This window comes from Aspergillus nidulans, chromosome V (genome assembly GCF_000011425.1).
Source record: "Aspergillus nidulans FGSC A4 chromosome V".
Classification (NCBI taxonomy): Eukaryota; Fungi; Ascomycota; class Eurotiomycetes; order Eurotiales; family Aspergillaceae; genus Aspergillus; species Aspergillus nidulans.
In genome coordinates, this window is record NC_066261.1 from 1,693,030 (window position 1) to 1,710,549 (window position 17,520).

General features: G+C 51.3%; 7 protein-coding genes across 7 annotated transcripts, besides 6 other annotated features; 6 read left to right on the top strand and 1 right to left on the bottom strand.

Annotated features, from left to right (window-relative positions):
* Window positions 1-17,520: part of a sequence feature (contig 1.98 826..565485(-1)) that runs on past both edges of the window.
* Window positions 109-1,439, top strand: ANIA_05698 (thiolase family protein; the record flags this gene model as incomplete). The annotated part of the gene is made up of 1 exon (XM_658210.2): window positions 109-1,439. The coding sequence occupies exon 1, from the start codon at window positions 198-200 to the stop codon at window positions 1,437-1,439; it is 1,242 nt and encodes a 413-aa protein (XP_663302.1). The 5' UTR covers window positions 109-197.
* Window positions 1,669-2,969, top strand: ANIA_10713 (mitochondrial 54S ribosomal mL50 protein; the record flags this gene model as incomplete). Its single annotated transcript, XM_658209.2, has 3 exons — window positions 1,669-2,147; window positions 2,213-2,633; window positions 2,694-2,969. The coding sequence occupies 3 exons, from the start codon at window positions 1,669-1,671 to the stop codon at window positions 2,967-2,969; spliced, it is 1,176 nt and encodes a 391-aa protein (XP_663301.2).
* ANIA_10702 (putative protein kinase C substrate) lies at window positions 4,472-6,442 on the top strand. The gene is made up of 3 exons (XM_050612265.1): window positions 4,472-4,689; window positions 4,784-5,728; window positions 5,774-6,442. Exons 1-3 carry the CDS (start codon window positions 4,584-4,586, stop codon window positions 6,424-6,426), a joined length of 1,704 nt encoding a protein of 567 aa, XP_050468207.1. The 5' UTR covers window positions 4,472-4,583; the 3' UTR covers window positions 6,427-6,442.
* Window positions 6,868-6,873: a sequence feature (Short protein (ANIA_11489, CBF81385.1) was converted to a misc_feature.).
* Window positions 6,932-6,997: a sequence feature (Short protein (ANIA_11489, CBF81385.1) was converted to a misc_feature.).
* Window positions 8,827-8,835: a sequence feature (Short protein (ANIA_05696, CBF81387.1) was converted to a misc_feature.).
* Window positions 8,899-8,957: a sequence feature (Short protein (ANIA_05696, CBF81387.1) was converted to a misc_feature.).
* Window positions 9,177-9,180: a sequence feature (Short protein (ANIA_05696, CBF81387.1) was converted to a misc_feature.).
* Window positions 9,359-10,636, top strand: ANIA_05695 (GFA family protein). The gene is made up of 2 exons (XM_658207.2): window positions 9,359-9,483; window positions 9,532-10,636. The coding sequence occupies exon 2, from the start codon at window positions 9,599-9,601 to the stop codon at window positions 10,607-10,609; it is 1,011 nt and encodes a 336-aa protein (XP_663299.1). The 5' UTR covers window positions 9,359-9,483; window positions 9,532-9,598; the 3' UTR covers window positions 10,610-10,636.
* On the top strand, window positions 10,905-13,110 carry ANIA_05694 (protein cutB; the record flags this gene model as incomplete). The annotated part of the gene is made up of 3 exons (XM_658206.2): window positions 10,905-11,665; window positions 11,714-12,404; window positions 12,460-13,110. The coding sequence occupies 3 exons, from the start codon at window positions 10,905-10,907 to the stop codon at window positions 13,090-13,092; spliced, it is 2,085 nt and encodes a 694-aa protein (XP_663298.1). The 3' UTR covers window positions 13,093-13,110.
* On the bottom strand, window positions 13,775-14,814 carry ANIA_05693 (import motor complex subunit PAM16). The gene is made up of 2 exons (XM_658205.2): window positions 14,738-14,814; window positions 13,775-14,612 (listed from the first exon to the last, which is right to left on the bottom strand). The coding sequence occupies exons 1-2, from the start codon at window positions 14,738-14,740 to the stop codon at window positions 14,208-14,210; spliced, it is 408 nt and encodes a 135-aa protein (XP_663297.1). The 5' UTR covers window positions 14,741-14,814; the 3' UTR covers window positions 13,775-14,207.
* Window positions 15,256-17,337, top strand: ANIA_05692 (PEX28-32 family peroxisomal membrane protein; the record flags this gene model as incomplete). Its single annotated transcript, XM_050612266.1, has 3 exons — window positions 15,256-15,312; window positions 15,417-16,600; window positions 16,651-17,337. Exons 1-3 carry the CDS (start codon window positions 15,300-15,302, stop codon window positions 17,335-17,337), a joined length of 1,884 nt encoding a protein of 627 aa, XP_050468208.1. The 5' UTR covers window positions 15,256-15,299.

The window sequence follows — 17,520 nt, forward strand, 5'->3', positions numbered from 1 at the left end:
AATCTTTTGTAAATTTCCTAAACGCCGTATTCCCAGTGAGGCGTTCGTGACTTGGATTGCCTTCTTGTTGGCGACGCTCGGTTATTCTCCTGTGAGTACCAGATTTCAGAGCGTGGTTGTTTACGTGCATTATGTCTGACTATCTAGCGAAGGCAGATCATAGATTACTTGAGTCGAAGACTGTCCCTTTATAAATAATGGCCTCTCCAATCCCCCGCGGCCTTCGCCAGGTCCTCCAAAAATCGCCTTCGGACATCGTTATCCTCTCATCTCTCCGCACTCCCGTCACTCGTGCAAAGAAGGGCGGTTTTAAGGATGCTTATCCGGAAGAGCTTCTCGCTCATGTTTTACGCGCGACGCTGGAGGCCAACCCAAATCTTGACCCCGCTCTGATCGAGGATGTGTGCATCGGCTCCGTGCTTCAAGAACTCGGAGGCGCGAAGGCAGGCCGAATGGCCCAGATCCACGCCGGTTTCCCTCACAGCGTCCCCTTCCACACAATCAACCGGCAATGTTCATCTGGTTTGGCTGCTATTTCAACTATTGGGAACAGCATTCGGGCAGGAGCTCTCAACATTGGTGTTGGTGGAGGAATGGAGTCGATGACCAGAAACTACGGCTCGCGCGCTATCCCCACTGTTCTGTGGCCTGAGCTCAAGGAATCGCCCTCAAAGGATTCGAGGGATTGTATCATGCCTATGGGAATCACCTCTGAGAACGTCGCTTCTCGGTACGGTATCAGCAGGGAGGACCAGGACGCGTTCGCTGCCAACTCGCACAAGAAGGCTGCGGCTGCGCAAAATGCTGGACTATTCGACTCGGAGATCGTTCCCGTAAAGACTCTTTCCTACGATGCTCAGAACCCTGAAGCCCCGCCTACGGAGATAACTGTCACTAAGGATGACGGTGTTCGCGCCAACATTTCTGTCGAGAAGATGGCCTCTTTGAAGCCGGCTTTCTCTGAAACTGGCTCCAGCACTGCCGGAAACAGCTCCCAGGTTAGCGATGGTGCTGCCGCTGCTCTGTTGATGCGTCGATCTACCGCCACGGAACTCGGCCTGACTTCGTCCATCAAGGCCCGCTGGGTCGGCACAGCCGTTGCTGGTTGTGCCCCTGATGAGATGGGTGTTGGCCCTGCAGTTGCCATTCCCAAGCTCCTTCAGATGCTTGACGTTAATATTTCGGACGTTGGCATCTGGGAGCTCAACGAGGCTTTCGCGTCCCAGGCTCTGTACTGTGCTCGTAAGTTGGGTATTGATGAGGCCAAGATTAACCCCAAGGGTGGCGCCATTGCGATTGGTCACCCTCTTGGTGCCACTGGAGCCAGACAGGTCGCGACCCTGTTACCTGAGCTTGAGCGTACCGGCCAGGAAATCGGTGTTGTTAGCATGTGTATCGGAACTGGCATGGGTATGGCCGGCATGTTTGTTCGGGAGTAAATCTGCCACCTGTCTATATAATGGTTTTAGCGTCATATACCTCTGCATAGTACAATTGAAAATTTTGATTACCGATTTTCTCTGTAAAATGATTCTGCAAAACTATAAAACTCCCGAAGTCGTACACAGTGCCAAGAACATAAGTATGGGTCACGTGCTTCACTTTTCGGCTTCCGTGACAACTTTTCCCAGGCGTGCAAGTTACAGGCAAGATCTCAAAATCGCAACCATGCGTTCCTCTCTGCGATTGTTGAACCTGGAGGCGGCCGCTCCGCTCCAGGGATCCAGAACTCGATACGTTTGCTCAACCTGCAGACAAGAAGCGCGCCCCCGCCCTTTCGTCGCCCGTCAATTTCTTCGCCATGCTTCCGACGACAGCACCCCGATCACCGAACGCGTGCGCCGGAAGCTTTGGGGTACCGATAACCCTCCCGGTCTGAAGGATCCGTATGGCGGCGAAGGTGTTTTTGAGAGAAAGTTCAGGAGGGCCAGTCAAGCGCCGATGCAGCAGGGGGAGCCGGAGGGAGACCAAGGCACTCCGGCTGAGAACCAGGTTGCAACTGCGGAGGATACCGCTTCGACAGATGTTGCTGAAGATGCCATTTCAGGTGAATATGTGCCTGCGACGACTTGGGAGGGTCTTGATCGTGTTGGACACTTGGGGAGGTGGAATGATCTCCCCCCGAAGACCGAGGATGCCTACACTTCGTATGTCCTTTTCTCTTATCATAATTCTGAATGGCTTCATCAAGATGAGAGACTAATATATGCAGCTTCTCCTCGAATCGCCGCCTTACAAAGCCTGACGATTTGGCCCTGGCTGCTCATCAAACCGCGGTTGAACTCTGCTTGATGCACTCGCTGAACAAGCCCCTAGTCAGCGTCTGTGAAGTTGTCGAACACGAGGAGCCAATCCTAAAGATGATCCAGGATTGCAAGATCCGACCGAAGGCTTCATGGGACTCCGCCCTAGAGTACCCGAACAAGGAAGCAGAGGATGCGCTCCTCTTCGTCTTCAAGCAAATTGGGGCTCAGGAAGCGGAGCCAGCTGAGGCGACTGAGTCCACAGAAGCTGAAGAGTCCGTGAACAACTCTCCCGCAAGGGCTAATCAAACTTCCTTAGCAGAGAACAAGGATGTTCATGATAAGGGCTACTTGACCCTGTCACTGTCTGATCCGGCGATGAAATTCGCTGTAAGTCTATCCTATCATAACCCTGTAGTGTTAGATTATACTAACTAAGCTATTCGACAGTTCCTGAAGCGATTCTCCCAACTCTCCGGCCACTACTTCCCCGACCCTGCCATCGAGTCGATTTTCTCTGTTAAGCAAGTCATGGCCCACGTTCTCAAGGAGACGGCACCTAAGCCCAAGAAACTTGTAGAACATCTCCTAGCCAACGACACTCTCCGGAATTTACCTAACGTCAAGATCTTTGCGAAGAGACAGAAGCCTTGGCACAAGGATGAGGAGCTTGGGCGGAAGAAGCTTATTGATGCTGAACTTCGTAGAAGGGGTCTTGTTGAGTGATATCATGTCACTACGAAGTCTCTGTCCAGTTCAGTTCTTGTAGCATGTCATTTTTATGATTGACTTTTGTACAATAGTTGAAGCATCTTTCAAGCTATGAATGGTAATATGTACATCTATATTCGCGCGATTTAAGAAGAGTACCAAATAACCCTCGTAGACCAACCTGATCTTCAAGTACCAACCCGAACGCCATCAAATATAACGGTATCATTTTCTCGTAGCGGGCAACGAGTAACCCCTCGTCATGAAATCAGTGTTTTTAAACTGTGTGTCTTTAGAGTCCTTCGTGAAGAGACTGCTGATATTGTCGTTCGTCCCCATCAACTTGCGCCGCTTCTTCTTTTCATTTTCTTCCTCCAAAACCCGCGCGGTTAGCATTGCCGTAGCTGCGTTCTTGATCCCGTTTGGTGCGGACGGCGTCGGCGTGGACGTGTTGCTTCGACTTGCTGATGCTGATGGCGGATCCTTCGAAAGCGTAGCCTTCGACGATGACTCTCTGCTGGCAGCATTGCTCTCGGCTGCCGTTGTTGGGGCTACGTCCGCATCGGAATTGCCCTTGTTCTTGCGCTTCTTCGAGCCAGGGGCTTTTTTCAACGAGTGGGTGAGGTGTTGATCGGCTAAACGCTTCAATCGGTCAATAAGACGCTGCTTGTCGTCTTCTTTTGTAGGAAGAATGGGGATGATGTTTTCTTCTGTGTAGGGTTCGTTGCACTGTGACTGTTAGTCTCTTGGGCCACTTAGATGTGGGAGATACAAACGAAGACACACCTGTAAGCACTTATCCTGCTTCAATTGCCGAACCGCCTCCTCAGAGAACACATGCCCACATGGGACAATATAAACCGCCTTGACGCTTGGCCCCAACTGTTTCGCCGTAACAGGACAGATCCAGCCCTCACTCTTTCCTTCTCCATTCCCTCTAGCGGCCGAGTTTTCCTCCCCCTCAGTATCAACTTCGAACTTCAATTCCACAACATCTCGAAGCCCCTTGACTCGTCCAGCGAGAATCTCCTCACAGTCGGCCTTGGAGCTGATTCCCTCGACAACGTCCTCGCCGGGCAAGAGGAATTTCAGAATCGCATCTTTATTGTACAAGTTCCCAGCGCAATCAGAGACAATCGGACGCTGAAGAGGCTTGTGCGAGAGTGGGCAGGTGGTCCAAAAATGTGTTTGAAGCTCGCGCTGTGTTTCTTTAAGTTGTGCTGTGCTGGGGGTGCGGGCGGCTTCACGGACGAGTTCACGGCGGGTTGGGATGCTGGGACTTGTTAATGAATCTACCGCTATGGCTGCATAAAACGACTCACCTGCCACCGTCGTTACCCATAGTTGCAGAGACTACTTTAATCAGACTTGATGCTGCGTAGGTAGGATGTCATTTCCTCCGTTTCTCAGGTGGCTTGCCACAGCTTGCGGGATGGTGGATGACTAAGCGCATAGTTCCCCGATCCCCAGATTGGCGTCTCCAAGGTGTCAACAGCTGGCCAGAACTTGGAACTGAAGCTAGGGCTGTCGAGCATCTCCGCACTTGCCATTGTTGGTGGAGTGTATCGTTCACCCGGCATTTGACTCACCCGTTCTGATGCTGAGGAAAGGAAGCTCAATGCAACTACGATGATTGTCTCTCAGAAATCGCTCTTACTTGTGAGCTTAGCAGCGTCGAGCACGCTGGTGGCTGCTGGAGATGATTCCGCACGACCCCGCGGAGTTGGGCCGGAATGTGAGTACTTTGCTTAGCTCATAGACTTGCTGTCTTGGAGGGCCCGACGGAAGCTTCAATGGTGATTGTCAGCATATAGACTAACATCGCTCAGTTGCCCAGTTCTACAAAGACACCACGACCTTCTCTTGCATCTCCCACCCCGCTATCAAAATCCCCTTCTCCGCAGTAAACGATGATTTTTGCGACTGTCCGGATGGTAGTGATGAACCTGGCACCGCGGCGTGCGCTCACTTGTCCGGAAACACCCCGTTGGATGTCGCCCATCTGCAGGGCCACAGTGGTGACGGACTCAAGGCGGCTCTTCCGGGCTTTTACTGTAAGAATAAGGGACATAAACCATCGTATATTCCCTTCCAGCGGGTGAATGACGGCATCTGCGACTACGAGCTTTGCTGCGATGGGAGCGACGAGTGGGCCCGTGTTGGGGGCAAGAAATGCGATGACAAGTGCAAGGAAATTGGGAAGGAGTGGCGCAAGAAGGAGGAGAAGAGGCAGAAGTCTATGACGGCTGCTCTGAAGAAGAAGCGGGAACTACTTGTTGATGCGGGTAGGCAGCAGAAGGAGCTTGAGGACCGGATTGCTGCGCTAAAGACTGATATCGAGGGTAAGGAGGTAAGGTTGAAGGCCCTTGAGGCTGATCTTGAGGATGTGAAGAAAAAAGAAGAGAGCAAGGTTGTGAAGGGAAAGAAGACGGGCAAAGTGAATGTGTTGGCCGGACTGGCCAAAAACCGTGTGGATGAACTTCGGAGTGCATTGGTGGATGTCCGCAAAGAGCGGGATGAGATCCGATCGCGTGTACAGGAACTTGAGGAGATTTTGTCCAACTTCAAAGTCGAGTATAACCCGAACTTCAATGATGAGGGAGTCAAGCGCGCTGTGCGCAGCTGGGAGGATTACGCAGCTCGTGGACTTGCGGACACTGTTTTCAACAGTGCGCGTGATCGCGACTGGGAAGCTATTTCCCAGCCCGACAGCGAGGAATCAGGTATAAACTGGGAGCAATGGGAGAACGAGGGCGACGATGAACCTGATATAGGTATGTTGACATTTTTTTTTCCTGGACGATTGCTGACGGTATCAGTTTACAAACTTGCGGCCTATCTTCCTCCGTCTCTTGTTACATTCCTAGAAGACAAGTTCAACTCGTTCACAAGCTTCCTCGAAAGCAGCGGCATCTTACCTCCCAAGGATAAAGACTCAGCGTCTGAGTCCAAGGCCGTCACAATGGCCCGCGACGCCGTCAAATCAGCTGAAAAGGACCTCAACGACGCAAAGAACAAGCTCAAGAAAGAAGAGGCCGACCTTGAAACTGACTACGGCACTGCTTCCATCTTCCGCGCCCTTAAAGGGGTTTGTATCCAGAAGGACGCTGGCGAGTATACCTACGAGCACTGTTTCCTCGACCAAACGAAGCAGATCCCCAAGAAAGGCGGCTCATCTTCGCGGATGGGCAGGTTCGAGCGCATCGGGTCCGTCAGCGTTGATGAGGTCAATGAAGCAGGTGAAATCATCCAGGTGCAGAAGACCTCGTTGGAGTATAAGAATGGCCAGGGGTGCTGGAACGGACCTGCACGCTCAACAACTGTTATCTTAGACTGTGGCGAGGATAACGAGATCCTGAAGGTCGCTGAGGATGAAAAGTGTGTTTATTCGATGCTTGTCACAACACCGGCTGTTTGTGCTGGCGGCGAGGAGCCGGGCAATGTGGCTCCTAGGGCAAAGGACGAGCTGTGATAACATAGATCTAGAATACACAAACATGACACTACTGCTTTATTTAATTGCATACAGCGTTGATTCGAGCTCTCTTGAAAACAATTCATCTCAAGCGACTAGGCAGCTGACCAACTAGACGCCGTGTTCAGGTACGGGCTACACCCCGTTCACAACCCACTCGAAAACTACGAAGACAATACTTCCCAGAAGAAGCTAATGCAGGTGCACGTATCTCATTCCTCATTTCAATAATCTACTCATAAACAAACGAGGCACAGAAGGTGCCTGAAAATCAGAAGCCCCAGCGTCCAAAACAAACATCCTCAACCTCTACCGGACCAGACAGAAACCATGAATGCCCCTTGTTATGTCGGTTGTCATCGCCGGGCATTCAGTGTTGACCTCGAGGTATTTATTGACGGGAGAGATGCTCGCTCGGACCCGAACTGGTTGGCGAATTTAGTGCTGTGAGGTGACGTTAGCAGGTAAGGCTTAGGTCAGGTGGGAAGACAGGTGGACAGACCTTGCAAGAGCTGCAAGAGCAGGAGTTGCACTCGCCGGAGCAGCAGTTGCAGGTGCAGGGAGACATGTTGATGGTGTTTGTTGGTAGATAAACCGGTGGAAGATGGTTGGTTGGTTGGTTGATTGATTGGATGAGGAAGTCGCGATAGGATGCAGATGGATAGGGAAGAGAAGAGAACCTTGGGGACGAGGCTCCTTATATATCTCTTCTTCCTGGCTATCCTGGACTAGGATTGCTACCTTACACTAGTTCCCCTCACTAAGAGTACGCCTGTTACATCTGACACTGACTTCACCTCAGTATGGCAGCCTTCTTTCACCCACGCCCACGCCCACGCCCACGCCTACAACCGCCGATATTGCAGCCTGCACATGCACGGTTACGACCTACGCAGCTTACCCTTGGTGCTCTGACTGGACAGGCTCAGCATACTGCGTCTGGCAGTGGAGCATAGTGGACACCGAACAGTCTGCAAGAATCCATGTGGTGCAGCAGGTGTGGGTGGTGTGTTGGCGGGCAAGACGTCCCCCAATAGCAACAACAGCAAGGCCCCAGTTACCATCCGATTTGTTTTCTTTGACGCCCTGCTACGATTTGCCGATCAAGCCAAAACCAGGTCATGCTGAAACTTAACGCCGTGTCTATATCACTGTTGGTGTAGTCCAGGAGGGAGGGGCTCACTGCTGGAAGGTTGTATGAATGCCTCGGCGTGGTAAGATGTGGGGGTTCAGGTGCCTGGGTTATTGCATGCAGATGCGATATGATGTCCAGGTTAAACGATTCTGAATCAAGAGGAAAGCAGCAAGATCTTCCTTTCCGTCGAAAGAGACCAAGCTCTCCTCCGATCTTCATGCAGAGGAAGCCCGAATGCTGTATAGGTCCATGTCATGCCACGTTCCTCCATACTGCATAGTTCAAAGCCCCATACGTAAAGCCCGAAAGTAAGGCTAGCAATAAGAAGATGGTTTCTTGCGACCCAGTATTTACGATATCCTATTACTTAAGTGGGGAGCACTGCTAGTTGCATTCGGTGTTTGGTTGGGAGTCCTGAGCAAGGTAAGCAAGCGCTCTAACGTCGCCCCGTATGCTTTGTTGCTGCACGGGGCACCATCTTATCTCCAGTCCTTGAACAGAGTAGTTTCCTGGATTGATACTATTGGTGAGAATGCCTTGCCATGACCAGCACCGGACACGGTCATCTGGAGTCGATCTCGGAAGCTTGAGCTCAGGCATTTCCATCTTTGCGACCTGTTTCTCAAAGCCTTATCATCCCGCGCAGCTCACAGACTCTTGTCTTGGCGGTATCATCGGTATCCATACTCAAATGCGAAAGGCGAAAATGCCTCAGAGCCCAAGAAGGGTCCTGGGCACCACAATGAAGTTTCAGGTGCAACTGGTGCCCTGGCCATTGTGGGGTAGGATGGAGCTATGAAGTATTTCCTGCATTAGCGATAATGGCGCAGTGCCCACTGCTCTGCTCTTGGAAACCCGCGACAGCCGCAAGCGATGATCGGAGATACGATGATGGATCTGACTAACTGATAGACTAGCCTACTGCGTGGGAGAAGTCTTGGAGGATTAATGCGGATTAGAGCGGTGGCTACTGCTTTGTTTGGCGCTGATTGATAAACAAGTGGGATCAGACCACCGAGTCGTGCGCCGAGTATACACCGAGAAGGAACTAACGGGTCTACTGTTGAGAATTGAAGTCATAGCAGCCAAAGAACAGTTGCTGGAATAATGATCCGATAGCATTCTATCGTCTTCTGCGCTATGAACAAAATCATCGCAAGGCACTATCATCCACCCCATTCATACTTCGTCATCGTCTCTTATTCCGCAGCCGCATCGACCCCTCTCATCGTGACCATCGTGACCTCAAAGAGGGTCGAGATTTAGTTCTTCTGGAGAGGGACATAAACCCATCAGCGGATTGGACAGTCAGCGCGCAGGAGGGGAGTATATACCGGGCAGTTGCACTGGCCGGCAGGGCACTGGCAAGAAGCACCGCAGGAGCAACCGTGAGCTACGTAAACACAGTATTAGTACCATATATTTTTCGGGAGTTTGAGATCCGGTCTGATCTGATATGCTCTTTTCATTCGTGCAAGATTTGGACACATAGTCCGGGCACTGACAGCAGTGACAGCACTGACAGGGATCAGGATATCTACCCCGCCAATACCCCGCCAGCGAAACAATACAGAAACAGAACAGCAGAGTAGAGCAGCAAACAGGCACTTACCCATTTTGAACGTAGTAGTTATTAAGAGAAGGATTCTCAGGATTCGAGATCGTGGTCACTTTCGTGAGATTTGTGAGGTGGAATCAAAAGTGTTGGAGAAAGAAAGAGTAGCGGGGTGCAGGGACGGGTATTTATAGGTTGCCTAGGCCCCTGCGACGATTCCGCGCCGGATCGAAACGTGAGCAGATTTCTGCAAGAAGGCGGATCACATCTTTATTGAAGCCAACAGGAGCGGTCAGTTTACTGAGCGGTTGTACTGACGGCTGTGTAGGAGGCGTTGAAAGGGTTGATTTCGAGGTCCAGAGTGGTATGTCTGTTGCTGTTGGCTAGGCTGTGTCGCTAATGGGCATCTAAGCCCAGGTAAACAGATTCGAGACTAAATACTACGTCTCTGCTAGTCTTCACCCTTTGAGGAAGGCGAAATGGAGCACCGCATATCCTGTCTGTGTGCCCAAGTGACACAGCAGGTGCTGCTCGAGCCGACCAACAACGCACTGAACCTCTGCCACTGTACGGCATGTCGGACGGTTTCCGGGCAGATTTATGCTTCTTACTACCTCCTCCAAATGGAGCCACGGCTTGAGAATCTTGAGATATATCGACAGTCAGACTTGCTGTGCCGTTACTTTTGTGGGACCTGTGGTTCGCACGTCTTTGCCCATGCTATACATACGGGGCGCTTTCTCGTCGCGTCGGGGCTAGTGGATAGCCCACCACAGACTGAGAGCATCCAGCACTGGGTCGTTGGAGATACCCAAGACGGCGGCCTGTCATACTACCTGCCTGGCGACGTCGGCAAAGCAGATGTGTCATGCTGGGTCTCCCAATCTAATCGTCAAACTGCAGCTGCAAAGACCGAAACAGACAACGCTCGGCTTCTGGCTGGGTGCCACTGCGGAGGTATAGAGTTCTATATAACTCGACCGGACTCAGCCTCCGAGGAACCATGGTCCGATTGGTCGGATATCCTCGTCCCTTATCATTCAGAAGCCTCTGCGGAAAACGAGGAGGATGTCAAGTGGTGGCTATGCGCCGGGAAGACCAAGTACCTAGCGGGGACTTGCGCCTGTCGAACATGTCGCCTGGCCAGCGGTTTCCCTATTCAAACCTGGGCCTTTGTTCCGAAATCCAACATCTTGACCGCGCAAAATTCAGAACTGGCTTTCGGCGCCGGTACAATGAAGCGTTATGAGAGTTCGCCCCAGATCTACCGAGAGTTCTGTAGCCGATGTGGAGCTTCTGTGTTCTGGCACTGCGAGAAGAGGCCACTACTGATCGATGTAAGCGTCGGCCTTCTTCGTGCGGAGAGTGGTTCTAGAGCCGAAGAGTGGCTTGAATGGGCTACAGGGCGAACCAGCTTTGCCGAGATGGCAGTAGACAAGTCGCTGATCCAGCGACTAGAAGCAGGGTTGGCGGAATCATGTAGCAAGTAACTTCACCGAACAATGGCATTCCGTGGAAGCTAAGGGTTAATATATACCAAAAAGCTCGAGTCACTACTGTGAACTGACCGTGTAGATGTGCCTGCGTTTGAAGGGAATATGGCGGGGAAATCGCGTTGTCTACCATTCACCGCCTTTCCAAAGTCAATTTTCTGCCGCAAAAATAGCAAAAACTGGCAGTCGCGATTTCTCCCACATGAGATTCCATCCACTCCGTGACACATTCATATCTATGCTTCCGTGATCCTTCTGGTCTTACATCTAACTCCCGCATATTTGGTCCGCGATGCCACCGCCGGCTTATGAGTTCCGAGGCGGTAATCACCGGCCGTCACACCCCAGGCATGAATTTACTTTTCGCTATCAGCGTCCCGGTACGTCCGAACGGCCGCTCTTGAGGTCGCGGCGGGAGGTGACTCCGGAGCAGTTCATCGCGCCCGAGGCCGGGAATGAGAAACCGGCGATGAAATATGCCCGAATCGAGAATCTGAGCGATAGCGAGGAAGCGGAAATGGAGGTGTCGTCGGACGATGAGGAATCACACCCACGCAAGAAACGCGCATTGGAGAACAACACATCGACTGCAGATGCGCCTGTCGAGTCTAAACCTGTGCCAAAATGGTCCAACCCTGATCCGTACACTGCACTACCGCCTCCGGATGAAAGCCAAACCAAAAAGATAGATGTGGTGAAATTAATTCGGAAAGCCCGTCTTGCAGTTAGTGCGCAGCCTGCGAAGACGGATGCTGTCGTCTCAAATGAGGATTTTATCTCTTTAGCTGGTCTGGTGGACGATGACGAAACGGATAAAGCACCAGAGAATGCACCAAAGGGACCCAGGCGTCATTTGGAAGGAGGCGATCCAGCACTCGGAAACCGGAAGCGAACGCATGACGACGAGATAAAGGGACCAGCCAAGATGGGCGGAAAACCGGTGAGTCGGTACTACAACGACGGTTCGATTATCGATGAATGGAAACTGCGCCCTTCTGAAACGGGAACTCCTTGGTTGAGTCTAATGCCGCCAACTCTACATCTGGGCACAAGGTATGTTCAATGCTCAACCACTTCAACCAAGTGACCTAACCTGTGCAGGCTCCATGATGAGATTTTGAGCTTTTACCACTGGGTAAAACCTGTAAGGTACGAGCACATTGTGCGGCAAGATCTAGTGGCGAGGCTCCAGGCCGCCTTTCAGAGTCGCTATTATGGTGTGGAAATCCATGCATTCGGCTCGTTCGCCTCTGGACTGTATCTTCCCAATGCCGATATCGATCTTGTCCTCCTCTCCACTAGTTTCAGGCGCACCGGCGTCAAGACGTTTGGCGAGAGAAAGGGTCAGATCTATGCATTTTCTGCCTTCCTCAAAAATCAGAATATTGCCGTTCCCGGCTCCGTTGAAACAATTGCACATGCTCGGGTTCCGATTCTGAAGTTTGTGGATAAGTTGACGGGACTGAAGGTGGATTTATCATTTGATAACGACAGCGGGCTCATAGCAAACAGGACGTTTCAGCAATGGAAATCAGAGTACCCTGCGATGCCTGTTATCGTGTCGGTGATCAAACAATTTCTTCTTCTTAGGGGTCTCAATGAGGTTCCCACCCTTGGCTTGGGAGGTTTCTCTATTACCTGTCTTGTTACCAGCCTTCTGCAACACATGCCCCACGGTAACCTCTATCCAAACCTGGGTAGTGTCCTTATGGACTTTTTCCAATTCTACGGTAATAATTTTGACTACGAAACTGTTGGGATTCGTATGAACCCTCCTGGCTACTTCAACAAAGTGAGTGATCTAATCGTTTTTGGCGCATCACGCATCCGCTGATTCAGAAATACAGAGGGTTTATGGGGTCTACAAAGCTAACAATGGGGCCCGTCTTTCTATTGAGGACCCAAACAATCCCGATAATGACATATCTGGCGGCACTCGTGAAATTGCGTTGATCTTCAAGTCTTTCGCAGATGCATTCCGGTTACTCAAGGACCGGCTGGTTTCCGCGGCGATATCTGGGAAGACCAACGAAAGTATCTTGGGTGCCATCATTGCGGCGAATTTTGATGAGTACACAGAGCTTCGATGGCAGCTTCGTGAGGTTTTCGAAAACGACCCCAGGTTCGCACAATATCGCAAACCACCCACGCCGCCACCACCTCCTTACAGTCCTCCGCCTCCGAATCAGCCCGCGCCGCCGCCTCCGTCAGAGACTCATCCTCTCCCGGCAAAGCCTTCATCAGGCGGTAGAAAGACCAAGGAGACAAAGGAGCCCAAGGAGAAATTGACGAAACTGCAGAAGAAGAAGCAAGCGTCAAAAGACCGAGCTGCTCGGCTGAAGCGACTTCGTCCTGACCTAGAGAACATTCCATCCTCCATCAGCAATGATGAAGCACTCAAACTTGGCGGATATAAGACACAGTCCGACATGGACAAGGACCTCATAATGCGCGAGAAAGGGCTCATCGCGGTCAGCTAAATCTAGCAGTTAAGTGATGGCATACGTGTTGATGTCGTTCCATTTCTCTATATTGTGGATCATGTATTTTACGTTAGCATCAGATACCCTTTCGTTATGGTGTTGGATTTTGCACGGGTATGGAAATTTCTGCGTTCAAGCCTGGGGGTCCATGTTTTATCAGTTCTGCCAAGGGCGTTGGTTTACCTAGCTTACCCAGACAGCATCGATACAGGTTGATTCTGAGGCTTGAATAGCCAGCCCAGGATGTTGGCCTTCGTGTGTGACTGTCTGGTTTGTATTCTACCCTTATTTTCTCCTCTCGATTCTATTCGAGATGGTTTTTCTCGATGTCGATCGATTCGCTTTGCTGATGCACGCAGGGTCGGCACGAGGCACCGCAGAGTTGAGTATGCGTTCGTGCTTTACGCCAACCGAGTTCAAGCAGCATATTATGAATGAGCTAGATGAAAATTGAATTACGACAGTCCGCATGAAGATCTTCTCACAACCTTCACTTTCTCATCAAGGGAGCGCTATAAGCGATCGCTTGGAGAGGAATTGAGGGTTGCAGTGGGCTAATAAATGACATTTCCTTGGTTAGAAGACCTTCCACCTAGGGAGTTTATAATAATGAGAGATTCCTCTAAGCGGCAATATTAGTGGTTATAGCTTAGCATCCTGGTAAAAAATTCCAAAACATTTCTAGGCATTCAACCGAGCAAACCATCGGCACGTGGTCCTGTTTCTTTATAATACATGATAAATATAAGAGCGGAGAATAGTGTATCTGGGGAAGAAAGAAGTATATCAACAGTCAAGAATCGCCGTTCGCTCATCCTTCGCCTCGGAAACTCCTCCAACTTGGAGTGTTCGTATGCTTCCTTCCGCAGCGCACTAAATTTCGTAGCGAGGAATATCAATGCCGAAGAAGCGATGTCGGGCAAGGTGCAGACGGGCCATGCCAGACCACATCACAAGGCGATGAATGAACAGAAGGCGAAGTCTATTATTTTGCCTGACCAATGCTCAAGTCACCAAAAGAAAACGCCATGCTATGCCGCGAACCTTCGAGAAGAGAAAGGATAATAAAACACAGGGTCAACCCCAACCCATTCCATCAGCAAAGCATCAAATCACCGATCTTTGTAGACCTTCGGCTTCCACCCTTCTTTCAACTCTTTCTCATGTGCCGCTTTCCTCTCTGCCTCCCTAACCTCTGCCTCTATCCGCTCGCGCGCCCTGAGAATTTTGCTCTGCAGGTAGAAACTGCCTCCCTTCTGTGGATCGTTCAAGTCAAAAAGTTTCTTGAACCGCTCCATCACTTGTTCCAGATTTGTTTCGCCGGCTTGTGGGGGCTTAACGTTCAGGATCTTGCATGCCTCATCGAGTGTGATGCCGGAGGAGGACGAACCACCGGCAGATTTTCCGGTCTTCTGTTGATATTTCGAGGCCGCAGAGGCTTGCTTGTATGCTTCGGCGAAGGCGCGACCGAAGACACGGGCGCCGGTCACGACGACTTGGGTTACGATGCGGTGGGCCTGATGAGTTTAGTATTAGACCTTGCGCGGATAAGGTGATGCGGACGGTGATGCGGATGGAGGGACAGCAGAGGGAATGGACAGAACTGGAGTTGTTGCGGAAGAGAGTGGTGAGGTTGACGTACCATTTTAGAGAATGAGAGACTTGACCCAGCTAAGGATGATGTTTTAGGAAGATTGCGAGGTTTGATGGTCTGCAGTGAAAGGCGATAGACAGACGGAGTCTGGAGCAAGAACCAAAGGGAAAAATTCGGAGCGTGAGCGGCTTCGGTCGGTTCTGCCAAGACCGAGACCGAAGTACGAATAACATACATAAGAGCAGTCCAAAGGGTGTGTTTATACGTCTTGTCGTACTTATTATGGCTGTTTATAATGTGAATCTTGACCACAGTGGCGGTTACTTCTCGTCTATCTCAAATCTTACACAACCTCCCATGATCTAGAACATGGTATACTTAGGTCCAACTCGGCAGATACATCCCAGATCACATGTCCAAAGATTCAGCTGCACCGCGGATCAACTATCGCGATCTTCTTTCCCCCGCAGTCCAGCTCTGCGTTCATCGTGTGCTCGTCCGGGGCTTTTCTTGCGAGTACTTCTCCTTTCCCTCTCCTTCCTTCCTTCCTTTCCCTTCCCCCTTCACCGCCCGCGATGACCTTGCTGGTTGCATATGACGTCTCTGTTGGATGGCAGCACTCGGTATGTTATGTTGACGGAGTCAAATGCGTCTTATTACTTCACTTTTATGCTAGCATCACTCTGGACTGCTTTGCGATGTAGCGGTCGGTACTAACGGTTGGTAGAAGATATCCCGTGGATAGATTCCATGGCCCCTTCAACTCACCTCAACGACCATGCTGACTCTCAGCCGCCGACGGTCGCCGCTTTCTCGCCCACCACCATATCCGGCTCGTCGTTGACCTCAAGACAACGCTCCAGCATCATCGTGCACCGCAAGTCTCCTCTCCTCGTGGCCACTCCTCCGCCGGTCACACGAGCCTTGGCCTATTCGTACCCGTTCATTCTTCCACTCAATACGCTCGTTGGCTTGTTGACATGGACAACGGGCGATTCGTCCTATAGCTTCCTACTCGTTGCCACCTTCTGGGCGGTCGTTCTATACGGGGATGCAATCATTCTTTGGGCCGGGCCGCTCTTGGTGGTCGTCGGGTTGATTCTTGGGATGTATTGGAGACGGTACTCGCCTTTATCGACCAGAGCTTTTTCAACAGAGAAGCATAACCAGTCGGCTGCCTCCGAGGGCTCTGCGCACCGACATGATAGCCTAGATGAGATCGTGGAGGCAATGAGGACGTTCACCACCCGGTGCAATATCCTGCTCGAGCCGCTTGTGGAACTCACAGATTTCCTGTCGACTCAAAGATCCGCTACCTTTGCGACTACGCGGCCGGCCCTTACCACGTTGTTTGTTCGGATTCTCTTCGTAACTCCGATATGGATAACTTTGACTCTGCCTCCGCTTTACCTCATTACTACCCGTCGTGTCATTATGATAGTCGGCACAATTATACTTACATACCATTCGCGAACAGCAAGAGTTTGCCGCGTCATTCTTTGGAGGTCTCTTACTATTCGCCGTATATGCGGAATGATTACCGGTCTGTCATTTGACCTGGATGCTGGCAAGACTCACATTCAGAGTCACGGTCACGCCGCAAACATTGCAACTAGGCGTCGCGGAGACTCGTCGGGCGTTCGTTTTACTTTTATCATTTATGAGAACCAGCGTCGTTGGCTAGGTATCGGTTGGACGTACTCTTTATTTCCGTCGGAACGCGCTGCGTGGACGGATGAGCATCTGAATCCTGTTCCTTCGAAGAACGAGTTCGAGCTTCCCGAGGTGCAAAGCGGGAATGCAAAGTGGCGGTGGGTTGAGGGCAGCGAATGGCACATTGATGGAGCTGATGACGATGTGTCTGACTCCAAGGCTTCTGATGGGGGCGGTTGGATATACTATGATAATAAGGTATGTACTCAACATCACACCCATTCATCCGGCTCCTAACATATCTGCAGTGGAACGACGGACGTCGCGGTCTAGACGGATGGGACCGTTACACTCGCCGCAGAAAGTGGTGTCGGGATGCCGAACTCGTGGAGATCACACCAGACGGCAAGCCCCTAGATGCACCATCCGCCTTGACCCAGGCCTTGGCGCAAGACATCGAGCAGAGCAAAACGGGAAAACCCGATGCCAATGCCGATGCTTCAACAGTCGACGCTGATTCCGTGAGTCTCGCCCCGTCCACAACCTCTAGCAAAGCCCGGCGCCGACGTTGGTTCGGCAGTTCCTCAAACTCGAAAAGTGTAAGCGACAGCAAAAACAGCAGCAGCACATCTACTCCACCAGCCACAAATAACAATGACTCCGAAAGCCCTGGAAATGCGAAAATAACCTCTTCTTCTGCCACTAGTACTAGTCACAACCGCAGCAGCTCCTCGTTAAGGAGCGTCTCTTCAAGACCGGTGAGCATCTCCAGGTCTCGGAGACTGTCCGGTCTCTCTGGGAGCAATTCTGGTTATAACACCGGAAGTCCGCATGGGAGTAGCACGGTCGCAAGCGATAGCCTTAGTATTCGGGAGAAGGAGATTTCGGATGCTCAGGATCGGTTAGATAAATGGGGGGCTAGGGCTACGGGGGGGACGGAACGGGCGGAGAGGGAGCTTGGACTCGGTGATGAGGTGAATATGGGACTGAGCTGAGTTGAGCTACCTAAGTCTTATACCCTGGGTGGAGAATGTATTCCTAAAGGACTTAGTCAATCTGCCTTTACTTGGGGCCTGCCGTGCTGAGGATCGCATGGTATCGGTATCATTATCTCTTTTCATTACTTTGGACGTAGTGGGTCTTCATGGTCAGGTAGATGTTACAGAGATCTAGTGTAG

Bases quoted from the DNA above. Each gene is read 5' to 3' on its own strand.
- ANIA_05695 (XM_658207.2), top strand. From the start codon at position 9,599: ATGGAGCACCGCATATCCTGTCTGTGTGCCCAAGTGACACAGCAGGTG.
- ANIA_10702 (XM_050612265.1), top strand. From the start codon at position 4,584: ATGATTGTCTCTCAGAAATCGCTCTTACTTGTGAGCTTAGCAGCGTCG. The intron at 4,690-4,783 runs GTGAGTACTTTG...AACATCGCTCAG, and splicing joins CCGCGGAGTTGGGCCGGAAT to TTGCCCAGTTCTACAAAGAC. The intron at 5,729-5,773 runs GTATGTTGACAT...TGACGGTATCAG, and splicing joins CGACGATGAACCTGATATAG to TTTACAAACTTGCGGCCTAT.